The sequence below is a fragment of the Pteronotus mesoamericanus genome, unplaced genomic scaffold (assembly GCF_021234165.1).
Source record: "Pteronotus mesoamericanus isolate MK-2021 breed Mesoamerican mustached bat unplaced genomic scaffold, CSHL_Meso_final scaffold_125, whole genome shotgun sequence".
Taxonomy (NCBI): Eukaryota; Metazoa; Chordata; class Mammalia; order Chiroptera; family Mormoopidae; genus Pteronotus; species Pteronotus mesoamericanus.
In genome coordinates, this window is record NW_026555304.1 from 266,322 (window position 1) to 292,453 (window position 26,132).

The window sequence follows — 26,132 nt, forward strand, 5'->3', positions numbered from 1 at the left end:
CAGGCAGCTGGGCGCCCTAAAATCTAGCAGCACTAGATTGTAAATTTCATAGCTTCTTCCCACTCCACTCAAGAAGTGCCACCATGTCTTGTTTCCTTCAAGTAATTCTACTTTGAGAGTTCCATGGCGGTGTTCAGAATGGAGGTACCTTACTGGTTAATGAAGACTTATTTCTATTGTATGCTTGTTTTGTAAAAATGTAATCATTTGGGAACAGCCTTCAAAAGACACTGGTGCCTGCCCACATTTCTGCATTCAGGGGCCAATGACCCAAACTTATGGTTGGACTTCATCTCTTCTGTCAAGGCGAAGGGGAAAAAAATCAGTTTTAGTAAGTGGTTCCCGCTCTGACTGGCAAAGGAAAGGAACCAGCATGGGATTCTCATTCACTTCACCATGCATTTCATTTGTTTTTGCTGTCCACCCCAACCCAAACACACGGAAACCTCTGAATTGCCAGAAAAACTGCCAATTTTAATCTCTTCTCTTTCTACTCACATTATGGTTGTCCTGGTGCAAACCTTTGATTTGGGAAGGACTTACAAAATCCTCTTTGGTTTCTGCAGTTCTGTGGTTAAAATGTTAAGAGTTTATTCCTGAGAATACCCTGTGCTCAGAACGGCCTACCAGAGAGCATCACCCAGCCTTCCTCGCAAGCTGGTGGCCATGTTCACCCTGCCTGCCAAGAGCGAGACAGACAGACAGACACAGAATACACCCAGGCCTAGGTCAAGCTTTTCAGGTTGCGGGGATATAGCTACAGATCATTCATGAAATCCAGAAGCCAATCAGAAATGAACATGGGCTTGTTAAAACTAGAATCACGAAGGGTACAAAACAAAAAAACATATTGGCTGCTTGCTAAACAAAAATGTAATTACATTTTTATTTGAGTTAAGCTTTGCCCCTTCCTGCCTCCACCCCATGAAGAAATAACATTTCTTTCATCTTAAATGCAAGCTTTATGGAACTAAAATTCTGTTATTTCTAGGCTGCTACTCACCCACAATTCCTAAATTACACATTGCATTTCTATACATTATTTGTTATAGAATGTGTTACCTCCCTAGGTAACTTTTAGCAAACTGCTTCTTAAGGAAATAATATGGTAGGGGTTATTTTTTAAAAGAACAAACATGTATTGAACACTGAAAGTCCCAGGTACACTGATAAAAATAGAAATGTCTCATAAAAAAAATACTGAGTGATCTTTTAAGTAGATTTTAAATTATCCAAAAATGTGATAACTGCCGTTTGAGAAGCGAGCTCAGGCAGGCCCACCTTCTCTGGGCACTGGCTCCCGTGTGGCTGGCTCTCCGGGGCACACTGTGCTTGGCTGCAGTGAAAGCAATCCCCATCTCTGATTTTCACCCTCCAAGGTTTGCTTCTTACTGCCCCCATGTCCATGGCAGGTCAGCTGCAGCTGGGCTCCACTTGGGAACCTGCCTATAGCCCAAACTGCTTCTCTGTAATATCACTAGTCACAGTGTTAGAGGGAAAACAAGTTTCTAATTGGAAGTGACACATGTCACTTCCTTCATGTGTAGTTAGCCAAAGCAAGTCACATGAGATGGGGAAGTATAATCTTTTCCCAAAGTTATTTTTTAAATTTTTATTTTGAAATTATTGTATATTCACAGAAAATTGCAAAAATAGTAGAGAGGTCTTGTGCGTCCTTCACCCAATCTCCCCCAATGATAACATCTTATGTAACAGCAGCCTCCAGACCAGCAATGGACATGGGCACTGCCTGAGACCTCACTCAGGTTAGCAGCTATGTGTGCACACATTTGTATGTATGTTTAACTGTGTAATGCTGTCACATGTGTACACTTGTGTCACCACTGCACAATCAAGGTTCAGAATAGGCCCCGTACAATAGAGACCCACCCACCCCACCCTAGCCTCTGCCAACCACTGACCTGTTCTCCACTACAGAGCATTCCTGCATGAATGGCAATGCAATGGGACTTTTGGGGCTGGCTTCTTCACTCCCCACAACACCCTTGACAATGCCTTTCAAACCCATCCAAGTTGCAGGTATCAACAATTCATTCATTTGTGTTGCTGAGGAGTATTCTGTGCTGTGGATGTAGGGGGAATGCTTTCTGAATAACTGAGACTGGACCTCTGCTCACATCCTGTTTTCTTCAGTGTTAGGTGTGCAGATAGCACTTTTGTTTTCTCAGGTAGCCTGGAACGTTAGCTGTGGCCCTAGGTAGGATGCTGGGTTGAGCCAGGTAGAGGTCACCTGGGCTGTGTCCCTATCCTCCCTCCAAGAACAGGGAGAGGAGGAAAAATCCAGGAGGCTCTCAGACACTGGTTCTTGAGGAAAGTCTTGTCTCCTTGAGGGGTTGGGGTAGAGGAGGGGCTCCTCATGAGTCCTGCAGTCATCATGGAGAGCTGCAAGAAGAATCAGTCCATGCACAGAGTCAGAATGAGCCCATGTAGAGCTCAAGGTGGAGGCCAAAGTTCTGTCCAGTTTGGGTATTAGCCAAGCCACTCAGCTGTTTGCAGTTCTGTTTTCACCTGTGTTAAGTGAGAAGAATAGCTTAGATGGGTTCAAAGATTTCTTCCAACTACAATTCCACAGATTCAAGTTGGAAAAAATCCTGAAATCCATGATGCCCTGAGTAAGGAACACCCAGTGAGGCGCTATGTCCTCATTTGGGAAGCCAGGGAAAGCCCAGTGTGGGGGAGGGGAAGAGGGCACAGCTTCATAATCTACTGAGAAAAAATAAAGAGGGGAATATGACACAGGGTCCTTTCCTGCATTTACACATTATGATCCAGCCCGGAGTCATAATTTGCGTAGCAGCAAAACTCATTGGCCAAGCTCCGGGTATGCTCTGGAGTAAACCTGCACATCTTCACTCCAAGAAGTCTCATCGCTTCTTTCTCCATAATAGCACCTGAAGAGAACAAAGCAGGTGAACCCGAAGATGAATACAAGCATGCAGCCTATATTCAGGTGAGAAAATACCACTCAGAAAATGAGGCTGGAGGTCAGTCCTCCAGATTCCCTTTTATTTTCTCCAACATTTTTGCAAATGACTTACTTTCTTCCTTTTCTTTCTTAATAGTTCTCCTGTCTCTGCAAAGCTGAGACAGTTAAAGTTCTAGAAATAGATTATATCCCACTAAGTAACATAAGAAAAGCAAAAATAATTATTAAAAACTGGTATTTTCCACTTTGGTCACAAACCCCCTTTTCAGTAACATCCACTCAGGGTCTAATTGTAAGTGACACGTGTCACTTTCTTCATGTGTAGTTAGCCAAAGCAAGTCACATGAGATGGGGAAGGACAACCTTTTCCCTGAGAAGTTATTTTCTTGCAAACTTAACAGGAATACATTCACAGCAGCCTTTGGCTAACCAACCCGTTTCTCCCTCAGCCCTGTCCTCACCCCAGTGCCTGTCTTGCACAGCCCATTGCTGTGGACTTTGTCCCAGATGCTGCTAAGCACCCATCCCTCAATGCCCGTGGCAGCAAGTGCTGTACACACAGAAACCCAGGACTCACCCTGGATTCTACCCGTTCTCAGTTTCCACATGCAAAGCACAGCACATTCTTTCAGCTTCATCTCCAAGTATATCTTTCCTCTACCCCTACCTTCCTGTTCTACCACCCAACTTTGTCCAGAGTACTGTCTCAGCTGAATGCTATGTCCACTCACCCAATGAATCCCTGTTGGTACAAAGTTAGAGTGATCTTCCTTAAACAAATTGGATACTGTCTTTCGGGGCTGGATGCTTTAAAAGAAAATTCCAACCCTGACTGGCATCTGTATGTGTGGGGACCCTCTTACCCCAGCACCTGGATCCTTAGGACCTTCCCTTGAGGTCACTGCTGCAGTGCTGCTTGGCCCAGAGAACTACCCGATCTGCAGTACAGCCCCCGACTCTGTGCCACCTCGCCTTTCTGATTCTTTCCTATACTTATCACAATTAGGAACTCAATTTTTCCATCTGTTGTATTCACGTTTAACCTATCCCCTAAAACTGAACATATACTCCATGAGGTCAGGCACCTGCCTGTCTGCTGGAAAGGCTAGTCACAGCCAATTAATAAGTAAATATTATTTGTGTGAACAAGGTCACCTAGACTGTGTCCCCATCCTCCCTCCAAGAACGGGGAGAGGAGGAAAAATCCAGGAGGCTCTCAGACATGGTTCCTGAGGAAAGTTTTGTCTCCTTGAGGGGCTGAGGTAGAGGAGGGGCTCCTCAGGAGTCCTGCAGCCCTCCTAGAGTGCTGCAAGACGATGAGGCGTGTTCTTAGACTAAGTACAGCTCAACAATCAGAACAGCTCCAATGCTCAGCCCGGGTGCTCTGGGGAGAAACATGGCCACGGGGCTCACCCACAAGTGTGGGTGCAGGAACAGGGGACTGCACCTCAGGGCCTGGGCACTAGAGTGCCCAGACTAGAGAGGTAGTTACCATTTTACTGCTAGGTCAAATTTCAGTACATCCACCTTAAGAAAGCACATTCAGCCCTGGCTGGTGTGGCCCCGTGGACTGAGCACCAGCCTGAGAACCAAAGGGTCACCAGTTCGATTCCCAGTCAGGACACATGCTTGGGTTGCAGGCCAGGTCCCCGGTGGGGGGGTGCACAAGAGGCAACCACACACTGATGTTTCTCTCCCTCTCTCTCTCCCTTCCCCTCTCTAAAAATAAAAAAAATCTTTAATTAAAAAAAGAAAGAAAGCAAGCACATTCGTTGTATCTCAATGGCCCCAGAAAGAACACTGTGCTGCTGTAATAAACTTGACCTGATGCCTAGCTTGTAAACTCAGGCAATCCATGTTAACTCCACAGAGTCCACTTCTCTCTCAATGTGACCCCACCCCAGGTGTGGGAGGCACTCAGTCCTCACAGCCCAGAGAGACAGGCAGCATTACCAGCTACATTTTTAGAGATGAGGAAACAGGGGCAGAGAGAGGTTACAAAATCGGGTCAGGGTCAGAGAGTAAATGGTGGATTCACGATCTAAGTTCTAAGATCTCTTCCAACTCTTGACACCTGAGGATATCACCTACCTGTACACAACAGAATCTTGCCCCGAGTTAGGTACTTGACAGTTTCTGAGGTTTTTCTGAGACATTCCTCAGAAAGATAGGGGGGGTCCACTATGACAATGTCAAAACTATGAGCAGCGATCTTTTCAGGGAAGTCCAGTGGATTATTGTAATCATAGAAGACAAACTCCTCTCCATAAATGGCAAATCTTCTGTCATATTCAAAGATGTACACATCCAGGTCTTCTCTGTGCATCTCTCTCAGTTTCTGGTACACACTGGGGGTGCTCACACAGGCTATCCTGGAAAACAATGAGCAAGTGCATCAAGAGCTGTGGTGGACAGATGCCCCCATCAGACAACAGCATCACTGAAAACAGAGGTCCCTGCGCTCAGACCTCCCGAAAGAAAGTAACAGTGCAACTAACATGACAGCAGTAAATTCTCAGAGAAAACATAACTGCCTCACTTTTAAAAGAATCTGGTATTTAAAAATCTGCAAGTCATAATAGTAAGGTATGAAAAAGATAAATGTGCTTTTCATAGTAAAAAATTAAGACATAAGGACTCTATAAGGACAAAATTAGGTAGCCCAACCCTAAATTTATCTATTATTTTCATGGTCCTTTAACATTGATAACATTTATTTTAAATACTTTTAGTCTCAAATGAATTATTTTCAAGTTACTTTGTAACATGTATAATCTTGAAAGAAAAACCTCAAATAACTGCTTTAGTAACTCCAGTTTTCGAAAAAAGGTACATTAAAGTTAGGTCTCAGTGAAGAAAAGCTACTTTAAATTTCAGCTGCTTATTTGTACAAGGAAATTACCAGCAGCCTGCAGTTTATGAATCAATAGTGTTCCAATAGTTAACTTTTAAAACCAACTTCTAAAAAAGCTAGTAGTAACAAACAATGAACTATTGAATTGATTGTGGTCCATCTATTAAAAAGGATACTATACTATATAGCCATCACACCCCAATGCACTCCAGGAACATAAAGAGCAAAAAGCCACTTTCATGGGTATAAGAATATCCATTCAGAAGCACCAGATCCAGAGACCACAGCTGCCTCATGGGAGAACTGGAGGCCTGGAAATAATGAGAAAGGAAACTGACTCCCCCCCCCCCCCCCCCCCCGCCCCGCCAAATCCCCTGTATATAACTTTTAGATTTTTATCATGCATATGTATCATTTAAAAAAAGTATTTTGTTATGTAAATTACATTTTATTGTCATGCTATTACAGTTGTCTCAATTTCTCCCCATTTGCTCCCCTTTACCCAGCCCCAACCCACTCCCTCTGGCAACCCCCACGCCATTGTCCCCGTCCATGGATCATGCATGTATGTTCTTTGGCTACTCGATTCCCTATGCTGTATCTACACCTCCATGACTATTCTGTACTTTCTAATGCCTTCACCTTTTTCACCCATCTCCCTGAGCCCCCTCCCATCTGGCAATCATCAAAATGTTCTCTGTATTTATGATTGTTTCTCTTCTGCTTATTTTTTTAGAATCAATTGTTGATATATATTTACCATCATTTTATTGTTCATATTTTTGATATTATTATTATTATTATTAAAGAAAACCCTTTAACATTTCATATATTACTGGTTTGGTGATGATGAACTCTTTTAGCATTCTCTTCTCTGGGAAGCTCTTTATCTGCCCTTTTATTCTAAATGATAGCTTTGCTGGATAGAATAATCTTGGTTGTAGGTCCTTGCTTTTCATCACTTTGAATATTTCTTCCCAATCCCATCTAGCCTGCAAAGTGTCTTTTGAGAAATCAGCTGAAAGTCTAATGAGAGCTCCCTGTAGCTACCTGCTTTTCTCTTGCTGCTTTCAAAATTCTCTTTGTCGTTAACCTTTACCATTTTAATTACGATGTGTCTTGGTATGGGCCTCTAGGGGTTCATCTTGTTCGGGACTCTGTGTGCTTCCTGGGCTTGTATGTCCATTTCCTCCACCAAGTTATTCTGTCATTTTTTTCAAACAGGTTTCCAATTTCTTGCTCTCTCTCTTTCCTTTCTGGCACCCCTATGGTGCGAATGTTGGTATGCCTGAAGTTGTCCCAGAGGCTCCTTACACTATCCTCATTTTTTTACATTTTTTTCTCTTCTTTGTGTTCTAATTGGATGTTTTATGCCTCCTTATATTCTAAATCACTGATTTGATTCTCAGATTCAACTACTCTACTGTTGATTCCCTGTAAATTGTTGAATTCAGTCGGTGCACCCTTCATTTCCGAATGGTTCCTTTTTATGGTTTCTATGACCTTTATTATGCTCTTGAAGTTCTAAGTTCACTGAGCATCCTTATAATCAGTGTTGTGAATTATGCATCTAGCAGATGCTTGTCTCCATTTTGTTCAGTTTTTTCCTGGAGTTTTGTTTTGTTCTTTCATTTGGGCCATGTTCCTTTGTCTCCTCGTTCTGGCAGCCTCCCTGTGTTTGTTTCTGTATGTTAGGTAGATTTGCTATGACTCCCTGGCTTTGAAGAGTGGCCTAATGTAGTAGATGTCCGGTAGGGTCCAGTGGCACAGCCTCCCCTATCACCCAAACTGGGTACTTGAGGTACACCCACTGTGTTGTCTGTGTACACCCTCCTCTTGAAGTTGAGGCTTGACTGCTGTTGGCAGGTCAATGGAAGGGATTTACCCAGTTTGATCAGCTGCAAAGATTGGCTGTGACCACTGACCACCAACCTCAGACTACAATGGAGGATTGGCTGTGGAGCGGCCAATTCCACAGAGCAAGACTGACTTCAGCTGAGCTCTGGTGCCTACTGAGTCCGCCCCTTGAGTGTGTCGCCTGTGGAGGTGGTTGGGTGGTGGTGCTCCAACATGATCTGTAGCTGTCCATTGGGTAAGCAGGCTCTGGGGCCTCCTGCGTGGTGCAGGCAAGAATGCAAGCCATCACCTGCATTCTGTCTGAGGCCATCAGCATGAGCTACAAAGCAATCTGCAGTTAGCGCTACTTATATTATGTTTGGAGGTGCCCAAGCAAGTCCAAACTATGAACGAGCAACTCCTGCTAGTGCTGGCCTGGTGCCACTGAGCCATAGGCACAAAGCACGCTGAGGTAAGATGCTGCTTCTTTGTAAGAATTTAGAGAAATCTAAAGCCTGAGCTGAGGCAAGCAACTGAAAAGGAAAAACCACTGGAAACAGCCTGGGTGGAAGCTCAGGGAATCACCAGAGTAGGGCAAACAGTGTAAACCATATATATGGAGTCTCAGACATGGCACCTGCCTGCCTGCTCCACTAGGGGAAGGCTCAGAAAAGAAACAATGGCCTCTGTTAGCACTTCTGTTCAGAGAAAGCTGCTCCATGGCTCTCACCGTAATGCCAGACACTTCAGTTCCTTCCTGTATGCCTCTAGTGCCTTTCAGTCTGCTGCTCCCATGCTGGAGCTCAGAGGGAGTTTGAGTAAATCTGTGCATGGCCCTTTAAGAGAAACTGCCTAGGTCTCTAGCAGTTGTCTTCCACAGCCTCAATTCTCACTGGTTTTTACAGCCAGAAGTTATAGGGACTTATCTTCCTGGCACTGAAACCCTGGCCTGGGGGAGCTGGGAATCCTCACTCTCAAAATATCACTCCTAATTTTTATCTGCCACACGTGGCTATGGAACCAGCCCATTCTGCGTCTCTGCCCCTCCTATCAGCCTGATGTGCTTTCTTCTTTAATTCTGTAGTTGCAGGACTTCATTCAGCTCTATTTCTCATGGTTCTGAATAATGGTTGTTCTGCACTTTAGTTGTAATTTTGATGTGGTTGTGTGAGGAGGCAATCCAAGCTTACCCGCACAGCCATCTTGCCTCCAAAAAAATACTTCTTTTAAAAATTAATAATTAGCCCCTTACAACGTAACAGGTGCACTGAGGAAAAAAAAAAAATATGGCTCCAACGAAAGAACAGATCAAAACTCCAGAAAAAGAACTAAGTGATGAGGAGATAGATAACCTATCTGATGCAGACTTCAAACCACTGGTAAACAGGATGCTCACAGAAATGATTGAGCTCAGTTAAAAAATTAAGGAAGAAATGAAGGCTATATAAAGTGAAATAAAGGAAAATATACAGGGAACCAACAGTGAAGGGAAGGAAACTGGGACTCAGATAAACGATTTGGAACAAAAGGAAGAAATAAACATCCAACGGGAACAGAATGAAGAAACAAGAATTCAAAAAATTGAGGAGAGACTTAGGAACTTCTGGGACAACTTTAAATGCTCCAACATCCAAAACACAGGGGTGCCAAAGGGAAAGAAGAGCAAGAAATTGAAAAATTATTTGAAAAAATAATGAAGGAGAACATCCCCAGTCTGGCAAAGGAAATAGACTTCTAGGAAGTTCAAGAAGTGCAGAGAGTACCAAAGAAATTGGACCCAAAAGGGAACACACTATGACACATAATTATATTACCTAAGATTAAAGATAAGGAGAGAATCTTAAAAGCAGCAAGAAGAAAAGACAGAGTTACCTACAAAGGCATTCCCATAAGACTATCAGCTGATTCCTCAAAAGAAACCTAACAGGCAAGAAGGGGCTGGAAAGAAGGATTCGAAGTCATGAAAGGCAAGGACCTACATCCAAGATGACTCTATCCAGCAAAGCTATCATTTAGAATTAAGGGCAGATAAAGTGCTTCCCAAAGATGTTAAAGTTGAAGGAGTTCATCATCACCTTATTACATGAAAAGTTAAAGGGATTTATCTAAGAAATAGAAGAATATCAAAAACTATGAACAGTAAAACAACAACTCACAGCTATCAACAACTGACCATAAAAAACAAAAACTAAGGAAACAACTAGAACAGGAACAGAATCACAGAAATGGAGGTCAAATGGAGGGTTATCAGTTGGAAGCAGGAGGGAGAGAATGTGGGGAAAGGTACAGGGAATAAGCAGCATAAATGGTAGGCACAAAATAGACGGGGGGGTGTTAAGAACCGTATAGTAAATGAAGAAGCCAAAGAACTTATGTGTACAATCCATGGACATGAACTAAGGGGCAGGGGAAATGCTGGAGGGTTGGAGGTTACAGGGAGGAGGGGGAGAAAGGGGGGGAAAGAAATTGGGACAACTGTAATAGAATAATGAATAAAATATACTTTAAAATAAATAAAAATTAATAATTAAACCCAGCTTTAAACCTATGAGATGCATTTTTGAACACATGCAGGTTAGGCCTCCAGGCTGGCTAGACAGGCTGCTTGGCCCAAATACACTTGAAGTGTCTAACAGCCTGGTGATAACACACATGCTTCCACGGAAAACATGCATGTTCCAGTCTGGATGGCAAGGGCAAGAAGAACTGCTGTCAGAGTTCAGTGGGCTGGGGGAAGCGGGGGGCAAGGGTGTAGAGCCACCATGTCTTCACTGTCCTGAGATAACAAGCAGCAAACAGACACACAATAAGCTATTGCCTGAGAAAGAGGTGAAATATAGGCATTTTCAGACAAAATAAATCTGAGCTTGTTGCTGAGAGAATGTCTCTAAAGTATTCTGAAGGATGTACACAGGCATCAGGAAAGTATATGAGATGCAACAAGGAGGGAGCAGGTGTGGTGAACCCAGCAGGAGAGTGGAGTCTGTCATGGAGCAGTGGGGTTGGAGAGCAGTTCACCCCTAACTCACCTTGAGCAAGTGACTAAATCTCTTGGGCCTTATCTTCTGTCTTTAAAGAATGAAATGTTAACTACCTCACAAAGGTGTGAAAACAAGGTGGCCCTCGTAAAGTGCTGACACAGAATACAGGGGGACAGAGCAGGCAGTGAGTATTTAACAGACACTCCTACTTTTACTCATCTAAGATTATGGCACAGTTCCTGAAAATACGGAAGATGTCTGTCAGAAAAAATAAAAGGTTGCATCCAAAGCCCTTATATTAATGGGAAAAAACATAAAACATATGTAAAAACTCTGTCATTACAAAAAACTTAATAAACAACTACATATAATTTAAAAAGTAAAGAACAGACAAAAATAAAACTTGGGACTTCCAGTTACGGATGGTAGGTGGGACACATTTGTGTTGATTTGTGCCGTCATGATGGCCCACTCAATACAATACAAGTAAAATTCTGTTTCAATGTTGAAGCCTACACCTGTGAGAAAGAGACTATGAGGACACAAATGAAACCCACTTAGGAAGCTGGAAAGCAATGCAGGGTGGTAACTGGCTTGGGAGGCCCAAGACACCAAATCTCAGTAGCCAGGAAAGCTGGGAAGCAACCTGGTCTCCGTCACTGCACCCCAAAGGCTCAGGATGCTGCTGCCCAGTTAACTCAAGAAGTGGGCTGAAGGTCCATGTAAGAAGACAGTACTTCCCAGGCCTCTCCTCCCTCTCCCAGGCCCCCAGGTGTCCACCCTACATGACCGGAGGAAAACTGGAGGGACTGTCTCTGGCTTGGGGGACAATGAGGGGGTGCCGGCACAACTAGTGATGCAGTACTGTGTGGCAATGACAACAATTAAGTTAAACCTACTAGATGCTGGGACCTACAGTCCTCTCAGCTATGTGCCCCACCCCTTGCCCCCAGGATGATGTCACAACACACATAACTTTCAGGGAGGAATTAGAAGACTCTTTCTAGAGCTCTGACCAGCCCAAGATGAAATACCCAGAGAGAGTGAAACTGGGGGTTACCTAGGAAATAGCCTATCCAGGTCATCAGACTGCAAAGATCAAGTAGATAAGGTCTGCCATGTGTTAAGAGCTTTCAAACCTTAATGTGAACAGACAGAGAAGGTCAATAGACATTCAGGAAAAGCACCTAATATTAGAAACCAAAATAAACAAACAAACAAACAAACAAACAGAAAAGGCATCCTGGGGTAAACAGAAGAAAACTTTTTAAAAAATATACTGGAGTTAATATCCTCAGAAGGATGAACAAGATACAGTAGTAAAGAAATATTCAGTGACTCTGAAAGAGAGCTGTAGGTTACTACATATATGATACCAGAACTGGTGAACCCAGCAGAAAGTTTAGAAATAAAGTTGAGGACTTTTCCCAGAGAGTAAGGTGAAAAAGACAATAGATGGGAAAAAAAGACAGAAGAAAAGTAGATCTAACACTGAAATACTAACAGGAGTTCCAGAAAGAGAAACAGGAAAAAGGAGAAAATCAAAGAAATAACTTTAAGACAGTTCTTCCAAACTGGAGGAAATTAGAAAGAAAGGGCCCCTTCCCTCCAGCACAAGAAGGGAACGCTCTACACCAGGACACATCAAATACTGGGGATTAAGAGAAAATCCTAAATGTGTACTGAGCAAGGATGGGAGAATACAGATTTCCTAAAAGAACTCAGAGCAGCATGGGATTTCTCAATAGTACCTATGAATACTTGGAGGCAGTGAAACAATGTCCTCAAAATCCAAATTACACACGAGCAAAACTGTTACAATCCAGAGTAGGGGAGAATAAAGGTATTTTTAGACAAGGCTTTAAAAATTTGCCTCCCACATCTCTTTTCTGTGGAAACTATTAAAGGATGGACCCAACCCAAACAAGGCTGCAAGCTGAGAACTGCGGTACAGGAACCTGGGAATCCAGAATAAAAGGAAAAAGGATCCTCAGCATGATGGTGAAGGGAGATGCCAAGATAAGAGCTAGAAATCAAAGAGTCCAGCTTGGAACAGGTGGTAAAGCCCTGGGGTAATTTTTTTTCAAGGAGTTAAATTACTTTTGCATTTATAGATAGGAGATTTATACAACTAGGGGAGAATTTGAGGGTTAATAAGTGATATGGACATAGAAACACATACAAAATAGGAGACATTTCCTTCAGAAAAAAAATGAAAAATTTTACAGTACAAAAAAAGTAAAAGCCTCAGCTGTAAAGAACACTTATGTTTTCATAACTACATTAACCTCATTTTGGCCCAAATCAAGGAAAAACTACTGGGAGCATAGACAGAAAGCATGAACGTTTGTGGAAGTGGTGAAGTCTGAAAGAGATAAAGCCTAATTTTCTGTGGTAAGAAGTCAGGAACCAATGTCACAAATGATAAATCCAGAAGGGCCAACATAAGTATATTATTTAAAAACATGGTTGTACCATTATTATATGAGATGTTAAAGGGACTTATTTAAGAAAAAGAAGATCAAAACTAAGAAGAATACGCCCTGGCTGGTGTGGCTCAGTGGACTGAGCACCGGCATGCAACCAAACAGTCGCAGGCTCAACACCTAGCAGGGCAAATGCCTGGGTTGTGGGCCAGGGCCCCAGTAGCGGGTGCTCAAGAGGCAACCACACATTGACGTTTCTCTCCCTCTCTTTCTCCCTCCCTTCCCCTCTGTAAAAATAAATAAAATATTTTTTTAAATAAACTAAAAACAATAAAATGGCAAAAAATACTTACCTATCAACAACTGAGTCTAAAAAACAAACTAAGTAAACAAGAAGAACAGAGACGGAATCATGGATACGGGGAACATTTTGATGGTTGCCAGATGGGAGGTGTGTGTAGGGGAATGGATGAAGAGAAGAGGGGATTAAGAAGTACAAATAGGTAGTTACAGAATAGCTATGGGAATGAAAAGTACAGCATAGGAAATGGAGTAACCAAAGAACTTATACGCATGACCCATGGACATGAACAGTGGTGTAATTAACAAATGTAATTAAAAATAAAAAAATATGGTTGGAAATACCAAAGAATCTATAGAAGGGAGCTGAAAAGAGGAGGAGGTGGGCAAGGGGGAAAAATTAGAAATGGAGATTTTTTTTTTAACAAGACTTTAGGACCATTTGACTTTTAATTACATGTATTTAAAGTTTTGATAAAAAAAAAGTTTAAAAAAGAAAACCTACATTCTTAAAACTTCAAAAAGTCAAGTATTAGGGGTATAAAAGTAAGAAGCAGGTTAACAAATTTTTAAAAAAGGACACAGGAGGTATGGGGTATAAGGGGATTAAATGGTAATGGAAAAACTATGATAAAGATTAAACTAAAAAATAAAAATAAATTTAAAAATTTTTTTAAAAGGACAGAGATAAGATATTTTACAATGAATACAATTCTGGGTATCTCCAAACTTGTCATTGCTGCATTTTTTATTCCTCATACCATGAACTACAAATTATGCAGATTATGATTCAGACTTGTTACAAAGCATTTCTCATCTAAGAAGGAGAGTTAAAATATTCAGATTAAAACAAAAAAACAAAATTTGATTCTCACCTTCCACCTTCCCCAGCAGCTGCAATCACTTCCTTAGCAAGCCTCAAAGCAGTTTCCTGACTGTACCAAAACTGGCTCAATTGCTGTAACAGAGGGATGAGTTGAAATCACTTAAGAATTAATATAAATTTTTTTCCTTCAATTTAAACCTGTGCATATATTTAAATTTTTTCCTTTTTTTCTCTATAAAACCGATTTCAAGGAAATTATTTTTTTTACTTTACTTTTATTCTTTACACTACTACAGATGTCCCCATTTTCACCCCCTTTGCTCACCGCCCCACTGCCCTCAGCAGCCCCTTTCCTCTGGCCATCACTGTTGTCTGTGCCTGTGCTTTATGCATATATAGCTCTTTGGCTAATCCAGTCCCCTCTCCCGCCTCCCCCCACCCCCCACCCCCCAACAGCTGTCAGTCTGCTTCATTAATAGAAGGCTGGGGATCCAAGATGGTGGGTGGGTAGGTGGAAATTACACTCAAGTTTTCCCAGAACCATAGTGGAATTAGTACTAAATTACAGAACAATCAACTGAATAATAAACTTAAGACTACCTGAAGAGAAGTTTTATAACCAAGGATTTATAGAATAGCCACATCAAGACTGGTAGGGCAGAAATACAAAAAGGGCTGGCCCCTACCACACACACCCAGTCCCAGCACAGCAGCCACCAACTGTGGATTGCTTTGTAGCTCCTAACAGATAGCCCAGGTCACAGGCAGCATCTGACTCTGACTTGCATAGGAGTCTCTATCAAGAGGCCCCCAAACCAACACAACCAGAAAATGACTTCAGATCATATCAGAGCACCACCTGATTAGCTCCACAACAGGCACACCCAGAGGGAGCTTTCAGTATGCACCAGACCCTGCTGGGGTGAATTTGGTTTCATGGCATCAGCCCCTGTTCAGCAGCTTGTACACTGGTCAGGGTCAATTCTCATAATCAGACAGTCTGACAGTCAATGTCACCCAGGGATGGGCCAACAGCGATCAAGACTCAACTCTTGCCCTGGCCTGGTGGTTCAATTGGTTGGAGCATTGTCCTGCACACCAAAAGACCAGGTTTGATCCCTGGTCAGGGCACATACAGGAGGCAATCAATCTACGTTTCTCCCCTACATTGATGTCTCTCTCTCTCCCTTCCTTTCTCTCTAAAATCAATAAAACATATCCTCAGGTGAGAATTTTTTTTAAATGTTTTTGAAAAAAAAGACTCAACTACAACAAGAGGGCTTGCATAACCTAAACAAGGGTCACTCCTAGAGTACCCAGCTCAGCTGAACAGGGAGGCTGCGCTACGGGGTTTCCCAGGACACCTACTACATAAGGCCACTCTACTAAGGCTGGCAGACATACCAGATCTACCTAATACACAAAAACAAACACAGAGAGGCAGCCAAAATGGGGAGACAAAGAAATATGCCCCAAATGAAAGAACAGGAGAAAACTCCAGAAAAAGAACTAAATGAAATGGAGGCAAGCAAACTACCAGATAAACAGTTCAAAACAATGGTTATAAGGATGCTTGAAGAACTTAAGATCGAATCAATGACTTGGAAGACAAGGTAGCAGAAAACACAACCAGAGCAGCAAAGATAAAAAAGAATTTTTAAAAAATGAGGATAGTTTAAGGACCATACTTTAAGTATGTTTAAGTATAACATCTGCATCATAGGATATCAGAAGGAGAAAAGAAAGAATAAGGGATTGAGAAACGATTTGAAGAAATAATGACTGAAAATGTTCCTAACTTGGTAAAGGGAAAAGACACACAAGTCCAGGAAGCTCAGAGTCCCAAACAAGATAAAACCAAAGAGACCCACACCAGGATACATCATAATTAAAATGGCAAAGGTTAGAGACAAATAAAAAATCTTTAAGCAGCAAGAACTCCCATAAGACAGTCAGCTGATTTCTCAACAGAAACACTTCAGGCCAGAAGGGATTAACAAGAAATATTCAAAATGATGAAAAGCAAGGACCTACAACTAAGTCTACTCTACCCATGTAGGATATCATTCAAAATTGCAGGAAATTAAAGAGCTTTCCACACAGGAAAAAGATATAAAAGTTCATCACCACCAATATAGTATTACAAGAAATGTTAAAGGGACTTCTTGAAGAAGAGGAAGAAAAAGCAGCAGCAGTAGCAGCAGGAGGAAAAAGAGGAGGAAGAATAAAGACGGATATAAATGTATATAATAAAATGACAAGAAATACATTCCTATCAATAATCACTTTAAATGTAAATGGATTAAATACTCCCATCAAAAGACATCGAACAGCTGACTGGATAAAAAAACAAGACCCACATATACGATGTCTATGAGAAATCCACTTCAGATCAAAAGACAAAGGGATGAAAAAAATATTTCATGCAAATAGAAACAAAGAAAAAGGCTAGGTACAATATTTATCAGACAAAATAGACTTTAAAGCAAAGGATATAATAAGAGACAAAGAAGGACATTACATAATAAAGAGATGAATCCAACGAGAGGATATAAGCCTTGTAAATATTTATGCACCCAACATAAGAGCATCTAAATTCATAAAGCAAATCTTGATGGATATAAAGGAAGAGACTGACAGAAATACAGTCATAGTTAGGGGACTTTAACACACCACTGATATAAATGGATAAACCTTCCAAACAAAAATCAACAAGGGAATAGTGCCCTTAAATGACAAACTAGATCAGATGGATTTAATTGATATGTTCAGAGCATTTCAGAGAGGGAGAGAAACAGCAATGTATGAGAGAAAATTTGATTGGTTGCCTTTTGAACACTCTCAACTGGGGACCTGGCCCGCAACCCAGGCACATGCTTGGACAGGGAATCAAACAGGTGACGTTTTGGTTCACTGGCCAGCACTCAATCCACTGAACCACACCAGCCAGGGCTTGGTTGCATTTTTAAACACCGATCATGAACTATCACAAAGGGAAACTAAGAAAACAAATGCATTTGTAACTGCATCAAAAAATAAAACACTTTGGAATAAATTTAACCAAGGTAGTAAAAGATCTGTGCTAAGAAAATCATAAGACACTGAAGAAAGAAATTGAAGACAAAAATCAATGGAAGTATATACCATGTTCATGAATAGTAAGAACAAACATTATTAAAATGTCCATACCACCCAAAGCAATCTACAGATTCAATGCAATTTCTATAAAAATACCAGTGGTATTTTTCACAGTATTAGAACAAATAATCCAAAAATTATGTGGAACCACAAAAGATCCCAGATAGCCAAAGTAATCTTGAGAAAGAACAAAGTTGGAGGAATCACACTACCTGATATTACATTATATTACAAGGCTACAGTAATCAAAGCAAACACATAGATCAATGGAACAGAACAGAGAACCCAGAAATAACCCACATTTACATGGTCAATAAATATATAATAAAGGAGACAAAGAACACACGATGAGGTACAGACAGTCTATTCAATAAATGGTGTTGGGAAAACTGGACAGATAAATGCAAAAAAATAAAACAAGACCACCTTCTTACATCACATACAAAAATAAACTCAAAATGGGTTAAAGACTTTAAATGTAAAGACTTGAAACCATAAAAGTCCTAGAAGAAAACACAGGCATGCCCTGACTGGTGTGGCTCAGTGGACTGGGCACTGTCCCACAAACTGAAAGATAGCCAGTTTTGATTCCAGGTCAGGACACATGCCTGGGCTGCAGGCTAGGTCCCTGGTTAGGGGCATGAAGAAGGCAACTGATAGATATCACACTATCTTCTCTCACACGTCGATGTTTCTCTTCCTCTCTTTTTCCCTCCCTTCCCCTCTCTAAAAATAAATAAAATCTTTAAAAAAAAAAACATAGGCAGTAAAATCTCTGACATTTCTCTTAGCTATATATTTTCTTATATACCTCCTTGGGTAAGGGAAACAAAAGAAATAAACAAATAGAATGACATCAAATTAAAAGTTTTTGCACAGCAAAGGAAACCACCAACAAAATGAACAGACAACCTACTGAATGGGAAAACAAATTTGCCAATGATACATCCTATGAGAGGTTAATATCCACAATTTATAAAGAACTCATACAACTCAATATCAAAAGACCAAACAATCTGATTAAAAAGTAGGCAGAGTACCTGAACAGAAACTTCTGCAAAGAGGACATCCAGATGGTCAACAGACATATGACAAGATGTTCTGTGTAGAGGGCCACTTTGAGTGGTATTGGGAACTGGAGTCCCGGGCAAGCTGGGGCCTGGGAGAGGACCCGTAAGCCTTGGCCTGAACACTGTAAGACCTGATAATAACTCCGAGGGCCCCTGGGGGACATCTGACTTTCCCTCAGCCGGGAAGGGGGGCGTGGCAGGGGGTTTGAAGTAAATTACATTCCTTGAAGCATGGTTTGTTTCTCCTTCAAGCTCTGTTAATCTTATACCAGAAAAGCAGCTCAAGGCTGGGAAAGAAATTTACAAAATTCCTGGAACCTGATCCAAATCCCACCTGGCGCCATGATGTTTGCTCAACTTGGACCTAAAGCAGTTTGGTGTGTTCCTGCCATTGTCATCTTTAAACAACAGCTATTCTCTGTAAGCTTAAGCTACTGATGTAATTAGATTACCTATACATTCCTTCTACCTATCCCCTGCTTGTAACTCTCTCAATAAAAGCCATTGAACACAGGGGCTCGGGGCATTCTCCTTTAGAAAGAATTGTCTTCCCCTTTTCTTGACAAGCAAACAGTGTCTGGAACGACTCATTCTTTCAACTGTGGCGAACTGGGGGACTTCGCAGGCCGGAGTCCCCCATAGTTCTGTGTCACTAATCATCAGAGAAATGCAATTTAAAACAATGAGATATCACCTCATACCTGTCTGAATGACAATCATAAATAACTCAAAAAACAAGTTTTGGTGAGGATATGGGGAAAAGGGAACTCTTGTGCCCTACTGGTTGGGAATGCAGATAGATGTAGCCACTGTGGAAAACAGTACGGAAGACACTCGAAACAATTAAAAATGTAACTGCCTAATGACCCAGCAATTCCAATTCTGGGTATATATACAAAGAAATCCAAACACTAACTCAAAAGAATATACACATCCCTGTGTTCACTGCAGTGTTTTTCACAACAGCCAAACTACGGAAGCAACTCAAGTAGATAAAAGTAGATAAAAAAGTTGTGGTACATATATGCAATGGGATATTACTCAGCCATAAAAAATAATAATAATAATAATGCTGTCTTACCATTTGGGACAGCTTGGTTGGACCTAGAAGGTATTATGCTAAGTGATATAAGTCAGACAAAGAAAGACAAACACCATATGATCTCACTCTATAGAGCAACATAAATAACCAAAAATAAATTAGAAACAGACTGATACAGAGAAGAGACCGATGGTTTCCAGAGGAGAGGTGGGTTGGAGGACTGGGTGAAAACGTTGAAGGTATAAAAATGTATAAATTGGTAGTTACAAAATAGTAATGGGGATGTAAAGTAGAGCATAGGGAATATAGTCAATAATGTTCTAACAACTATGTATGGTGCCAGGGGGTACTGTAAATATTGGGGGCACCACTATGTAAAGTATATGATTACCTAACCACCATTCTGCACACTTGAAACTAATATAAAATAATACTGAATGTAAACTTGGAATTGAAAAATAAAATTTAAAAAAACAAATAAATTAACAAAAGGCCCTCACTAATTGCAAAGTGGAGGCATTTTGCACCATGGGCTGTTCACACCACAGAAGGCGACAAGCAATCAATGCTTCTCCTGATGGAAGAACACACCCTACCTGTGTATGAGTCCTGCCCCGCCCCCCACCAAAATACTAACTGTGAATCTGATTAAGCCACTAGATTCAACTATCAACTAACAGAATTACAGAGGACTGTGTTATACCAGTAGGGCACAAGAGTTCCCTTTTCCCCATATCCTCACCAAAATACAGTCAGGTTAGGAGTTTTTCTCAACTCATTATTTTTCTCTTCTACTTTCTATTTTTATTTGGATCATAAAATACAATTAAAATACACAGTATGCACCAGAAACTATTAATATCAAGTGAACTCCCCTTCATTGTTTCACTACATGTTTAAGTTCAGTTATAGCATTTACTGCCATGACACTTATTACAGAGAATATGTTAAAGGACACCACAAAGATGTCCAGTCCCTACCTCTTTTCTGTGGCCTCTTTACCTGAGAAATACTTCCTGAATTATCTGCTTTTCCCTAAGGGTGAAGTTGTTTGTTTTTCATCTTGCTCCTTTCTATGCATGCTGATTATTTCCTTTTAAATTTCTAGTGATTATTAATTACTCACATTTAGAAACTGTCTTATTTTAGTGGAGAAAGTAGATTCCTCTGCAATGCAATAGGCCCATTTCTCCCCTGATGGCAGGGCCAGGGGCCAGTGGTATTACTGACATCTCATAAACCCAGAACAGAGACACAGTATTCAAAAAATTAAACAGAAGGAAAAGAGAAAGGGTAGACTATTCAAGGATACTGCAGCTCTTCAGATTTCTGATGTTGTACTATCTATCTAACAGAAGCACTTGCTAGAAGACAAACACACAAAGAAGCAAACAGTGGGAAAGAGGTTTTGGGTAGGTCAAACATTCAGAGTAATGGAAAGAAACATTTTCATCGGGTCAGTTTCAAACAGATGGTAAATAGGAACACTTTATACAAGAAACTCAAACTTGACAAAATGTAAAAGACTATATAAAAGGAAACCAACAAGCATATGCAAAGCTTCATTCCAGTTGCAAAGGAATAGAGTAAGACAAATCTATTACCTGGGGGAATCATAGAAAATTCAAGCATCTATTTCTCAACTACATCCTTCAACAAATTTAAATTTCTACGTCCCAGCTCAGGTTAGGAGTTTTTCTTAACTCATTATTTTTCTCTTCTACTTTCTATTCTTATTTGGATAATAAAATACAATTAAAATACACAGTATGCACCAGAAACTATTAATATCAAGTGAACTCCCCTTCATTGTTTCACTACATGTTTAAGTTCAGTTATAGCATTTACTGCCATGACACTTTGCCCTTGCCACAGGATTGCTGGTCTGTATAAAAACCATCAGCGTGTGCCTACATACAGGAAGGTATCCCAACATTATGTTGGCTATAATAACATGCCATTCCCGTCTGAGAAGTCCTGTCTGCTAATTGTCAACCAGCCAGAGAGTTCAGCCCCAGGAAAATCTGCATTTGCACCATCTTAGACTATTCCTGGACTGCTTTCTGTCCCAGTTCCCCAATTAGGTTATCAGCTCCCAAATGGCAGGGGACACACTTGGGTACCAGATGGGATATAGACAAACATGGACTAGGTCCAGAGCAGGTGCCATACCACTATTTCCTGGTAGATATGGGATGCATTTACTCACCCAGTTCTCTTCTATCTTCCCAATGCTGTATTTGTCATCCCCACTTGGACCGCTGTGCTGCTTCTGCTCAGCATAAAATTCCTGGAGAGCTGCTAAGGTGTGGAAAGAAAGCTGGGGAACATCGTCATCTTCCAAGTCACTCATCTCACAAATTGTCTATGGCCTGCAGTGCAGATAAGTGAAAGTGCTTCTTCCCATCAAATAACAAAGAAAAAATGTTTATCTCACAGCAAAGTTCCAAACTGAAAGTGAGCTTTCTAAAAAAGGCAAACATATTTAAAAGAGATCAAACATCTACAGAGGTCTTCCATTTAACAAATGCAGAGTTGCTCTTTAAAGATACTTAGTTTTTACAAATGCAATTTTCAGATTTTTATGATAATTTGTAGAGCAAAAATTTTCATAAGTATTTAAAAACATTTTGCTTCTTCTGGTACTCCAATAGCAATGTGCAGATAGTTCACAGTAGATTCTCTGAATCAGAGATCTTTTTATACTTGAACATTACTGCTTAGGTCCTAAGGCTCCTGGGTGTTATTGATAGGATAAATAAAGGACTGATTGAAGAAGAAAAAGAAGACAACAGAAAGAGCTATGAAAAATAAAAGGGATAACAGAAGAAGGGGAGGAAGAAAAGTAAAACAAAGGGAGAAAAGGAAGGTGTTTTTGTGGGAATGCATGGCCAGGCACAATTACTTCTTTAGGTACCCCCCAATCAGTGAACACAGCCAGGTCTGTCCAAGACCTCCAACAACTGCTCGTTCCAGGGCTCCCCAAACCACCCTCATGTTCAGTGATTTGCTAGAAAGCCTCACAGAACTCACTGAGGGCCATTATACTCACAGTTATTACAGGGAAAGGGTACAAACTAGAGCCAACCAAGGAAGAGATGCACAGAGTCCAAGAACATTGCAAACAGGAAGCTTCTATTGCCCTCAGGAGGTACTACCCTTCTGGCATCCATGTGTGAGCGTCAGGATCTAGTTTGTATTAAGGCTTCCATGGCATTGCCATGATTGACTGAATTACTGCCCACCAGGTTGAAGTCAGTGCCCAGCTCCCGTCCCTGAGGTTGGTATAGCTTGAAGGTCCTCCACGAATAACAGACATTTCTATTGCTTAGGAAAATGTTTACAGGTTACCCGTCAAAGGCCAAACCTCTATCTGGGGGAGGTAAATTCCTTACTACACAGGAACCAAACACATTTATAAATCAAGTTATTCTTGGCACAGACATGGCATACCATTTGCTTTTTAAAACACTGTCTAAATGTTACAGCAAGTGAAGTGTTAAAGGTCAGCAGAAATTATTCAAGAGCTTTGTCATGTTGCCCCCATTCTACTCTAAGGCCTATGTGAATGTATCTGATCCAGTCTTGGCCTCAGGCCCCAGCCACCAAGGGCAACTGGAAAAGCAAGACTTAGAGGAGGAATTCCCCAGGCCTAGGAAGAATGTGTAAAAAATGCCGAGTAGCCATTTAAAATGAGAAATGTCTCTTGATGGTACTTTTTTCTTCCTTTCAAAATCAAAAAGCCAGACTTTCCATATAAAATCCTACAAACAAAAACAAAACCTGGTATGTACCAACTATGGACAAACAAGTGTATAATCACAAATCTCAAGAATGTGTAAGTCACAAAGTTACAGAATACATATAGTATAACTGAGTCCACTTAAATGAAGTTCAAAAACACACAGATAAAAGCAAGTGAATAAAAAACTGAAGATTAAAGATAGCGCTTCCTCCTGGGAGTGAGGGATGGGCTTGGAAAGAAGTACACATAAAAATTTCTTAAATGTTTATTACGCATTGGCAGAGACCTGTGGATTTGATCCTGTGAATAAAAAGTACCTGAAATGGCTTCCAGTTTGATGCCCCCTGTGAGTACTGAAGGACTGAAATGAATCATTTTAGTTTACTGGAAAAAAAAGAATAAATTTCCAGCAAAGCACACTAGGCTAGAGCATTTCCAAGAGGAAATTCCACAGATTATTGTGTGCAAGAGAAACTGAAACAGCACAGCAAACTGATTGCAAACCACTAGGAGGTTTCATTTTGGTTGAGTATTTCAGGAATGAATGTTTCTTTCATTTGGGAAAAGAACTGAGCAACTATTAAAATCCAGTGCCTCACAGCAGAGATGAAGAGTAACAGCTGTTCCTGATTCAAGCTGTATGACCCTGCCTAGAAGAAGAAAGAAGAAAGAAGAAAGAAGAAGAAGAAGAAGAAGAAGAAGAAAGAGAGAGAGAGAGAGAGAGAGAGAGAGAATATGTCCAGATACATCCCTACACACACATATGTATATCCTTATTGTAGACAGGAATATTTGAATTTTTATTTATTAATACTAAGAAGCAGTTTCCACAGCAGCATCTCTGGAGAAGGGCTTTTAAACTGCAGCTTGAAACGTGTTATCAAGTCATTTAGAAATAAAACATGAAAATTATAAAAAGAAACCAGTTGACTTTAAAAGGCAAAACAAAGAATTCTAAAGAGCAGTTTAAGTAATCTGTCTTTCATAGCTGTAAAAAGAATTAAATTTCAATCTATATTTTAGCATGAGTCTTATTTTAAAATGTTTTTTAAAAAGTTTATTTTAAAGCTGATCAATTTGATAATTGTTCATTGAGGCCCTGCTTTGTACTAAGCACTGTCTTGGTAACAGGAATCACAGTCCCTCTCTTCTTGGAGCTCACATTCTATTGAGGCAGAGATAGATCATACACAGAAATAAATTATATGCTGGACAATGAAATATAAGATCAATGGAGGAATATTTGGAGTAGGGGCTGCAATATTAGCAATCACAGACTGTTTCCTACATCACTGAAGTGAGTTAAGAGTGCATCACTTGTTACATGGGAAAAATTAGTGATGTAATACACATCACTAAAGACTAAATTAAATGAACTTCTATGTGTTAATTTTTTACTTGTCACTAATCTATCATATCTTTAGTGTTATGTAAATTTCCTGAGTGGGTTTGTGAAATAGCTGGGAAAGAGATTTTCAAGCCCAAAAGAGCTGGTAAGTGCTGTCACATTACTAAACTGACATTCAGTCTTACGTGGCACTCACAGAAGGGGAACATCTGGCTAAGGATGGAAACATTTTTAGTTGCCATTAACTAGGAAGGGTACTGCTCACATCTAGTCAGTAGAGGCCAGAGAAGGTGGTCAACTCCCTGCAATTTATGACAACTCTCCACCCCAAAGAGCTATGTGACCCGAAATGTCTACAGCGCTAGGGTGGAGAAACTGCTCTGTGATGATGTGTGAGCCCGCTGTTAGAGAAGCTGCATTTAGTGTCATGGATCAGAAAAAAGAGCATGTATAGGTGGAAGGTGAAAGTGAGGTGACGGGTGGATTATCTTGGCCTTGAGGAAACGGTTGCAGAAGAAACGGCATGATGGCAAAAGGAACAGCACGAGAAAAGCCTGGGCATGTTCATGCACCGCCTCCGCAGAGTAAACAGGCTCCTAATGAGCTGTGCCCTCACTTTGTTTCCTTAGACAGTACTTGACTCAACATAATTAAAGTAGTTAACAAAGGAATGTGTAAAAATTTTCAATTTCTGTATGTCAACTTCGCATAAACACACGCCCTCCGCCCTCCACTGCATCAAATCGTACAGGCTCCTATTACGTCTGCAGGTGATTCTGGGAAGGAATGGGTGAAGAGTAAAGGGCATTGACCGGGATTCCCCCCACATCCAGGGTCGCCTACGGAGAAGAGCCTCCTCGACTCCGAGTCAGGAAGGGACCGCAGTCCCTGACTTCTTTCCCGTCTCCACACAAGGACTTACCTCGCCTTCTAAAGCTCTACTCACGTTGTTGCTTTCAACTCTTAAGAAACTAGGTACAAGCTGTGTACAGTGGGATATGATCAGGAATATCCAGTTGTGCCCTCTGCCCCCCATGCAACCACAAGGCAGCATTCCAGCCTCTACATCATCGCTGCGTGAAGTCACGGCCAGACCCCTCCTAGTGACCCTCCAATCTCCGATCCCAAGCACCGAAGGGCCTCCAGCCCCACCCTCCTCTATACCCCACAGACAGGGGCGGGTCGCCAGGCAAGCTCAGCCACCACTGGCTTCCCCTTCTCCCCAAACACCTCCGGAAACAGGGCGCACAGTGGACACGTGGGTCCACTCACCAGCACGCGGAGGAAGTCGCCTAGATCCGGGCTGTGGGCGGCACCGCTGAACCGCCCTTGCGCCTGCGCACACCCCCAGCTAGAGCGCCTGCGTACCATGCCCACGTTAGTAATGCGCAGGCGCAGGCTGGTGGTGCGCTGCTCCCTTCAAGAATGGTGGTGAATTAAGTTAAAATTTAAGGTTCTCACTACATCCCCTTCCAGAGAAACACAAGAAACCTATTTGCTCTTGGGTAGATGTACATTTCACAAGCATCAAGGCTTCCTTGGCCCGTCTACTCAGCCTTTAAAAAAAAAATTATTTTTAGAGGGGGATAAGGGAGAGGGAGTGAATGATTGCTTGCCTT

At 41.3% G+C, this 26,132-nt stretch overlaps 1 protein-coding gene across 5 annotated transcripts; it reads right to left on the minus strand.

The window, feature by feature from the left end:
• Window positions 1-858: 858 nt before the first annotated feature.
• Window positions 859-25,850, minus strand: EEF1AKMT1 (EEF1A lysine methyltransferase 1). 5 transcript variants are annotated; one of them, XM_054587973.1, is made up of 5 exons: window positions 25,786-25,850; window positions 21,630-21,792; window positions 14,220-14,302; window positions 5,039-5,319; window positions 859-2,912 (listed from the first exon to the last, which is right to left on the minus strand). In XM_054587973.1, exons 2-5 carry the CDS (start codon window positions 21,771-21,773, stop codon window positions 2,776-2,778), a joined length of 645 nt encoding a protein of 214 aa, XP_054443948.1. In that variant the 5' UTR covers window positions 21,774-21,792; window positions 25,786-25,850; the 3' UTR covers window positions 859-2,775. The 5 variants fall into 5 exon arrangements, with proteins under 5 accessions (XP_054443948.1, XP_054443950.1, XP_054443949.1 ...); XM_054587975.1 differs by having other exon boundaries at window positions 21,630-21,816; window positions 25,786-25,818; XM_054587974.1 differs by having other exon boundaries at window positions 21,630-21,819; window positions 25,786-25,818.
• Window positions 25,851-26,132: the final 282 nt, after the last annotated feature.

Bases quoted from the DNA above. Each gene is read 5' to 3' on its own strand.
- EEF1AKMT1 (XM_054587973.1), bottom strand. From the start codon at position 21,773: ATGAGTGACTTGGAAGATGACGATGTTCCCCAGCTTTCTTTCCACACC. The intron at 14,303-21,629 runs GTGAGTAAATGC...CCTCTGTTACAG, and splicing joins GGAAGATAGAAGAGAACTGG to CAATTGAGCCAGTTTTGGTA. The intron at 2,913-5,038 runs GTAGGTGATATC...TGTTCTCTTCAG, and splicing joins CAAGATTCTGTTGTGTACAG to GTGCTATTATGGAGAAAGAA.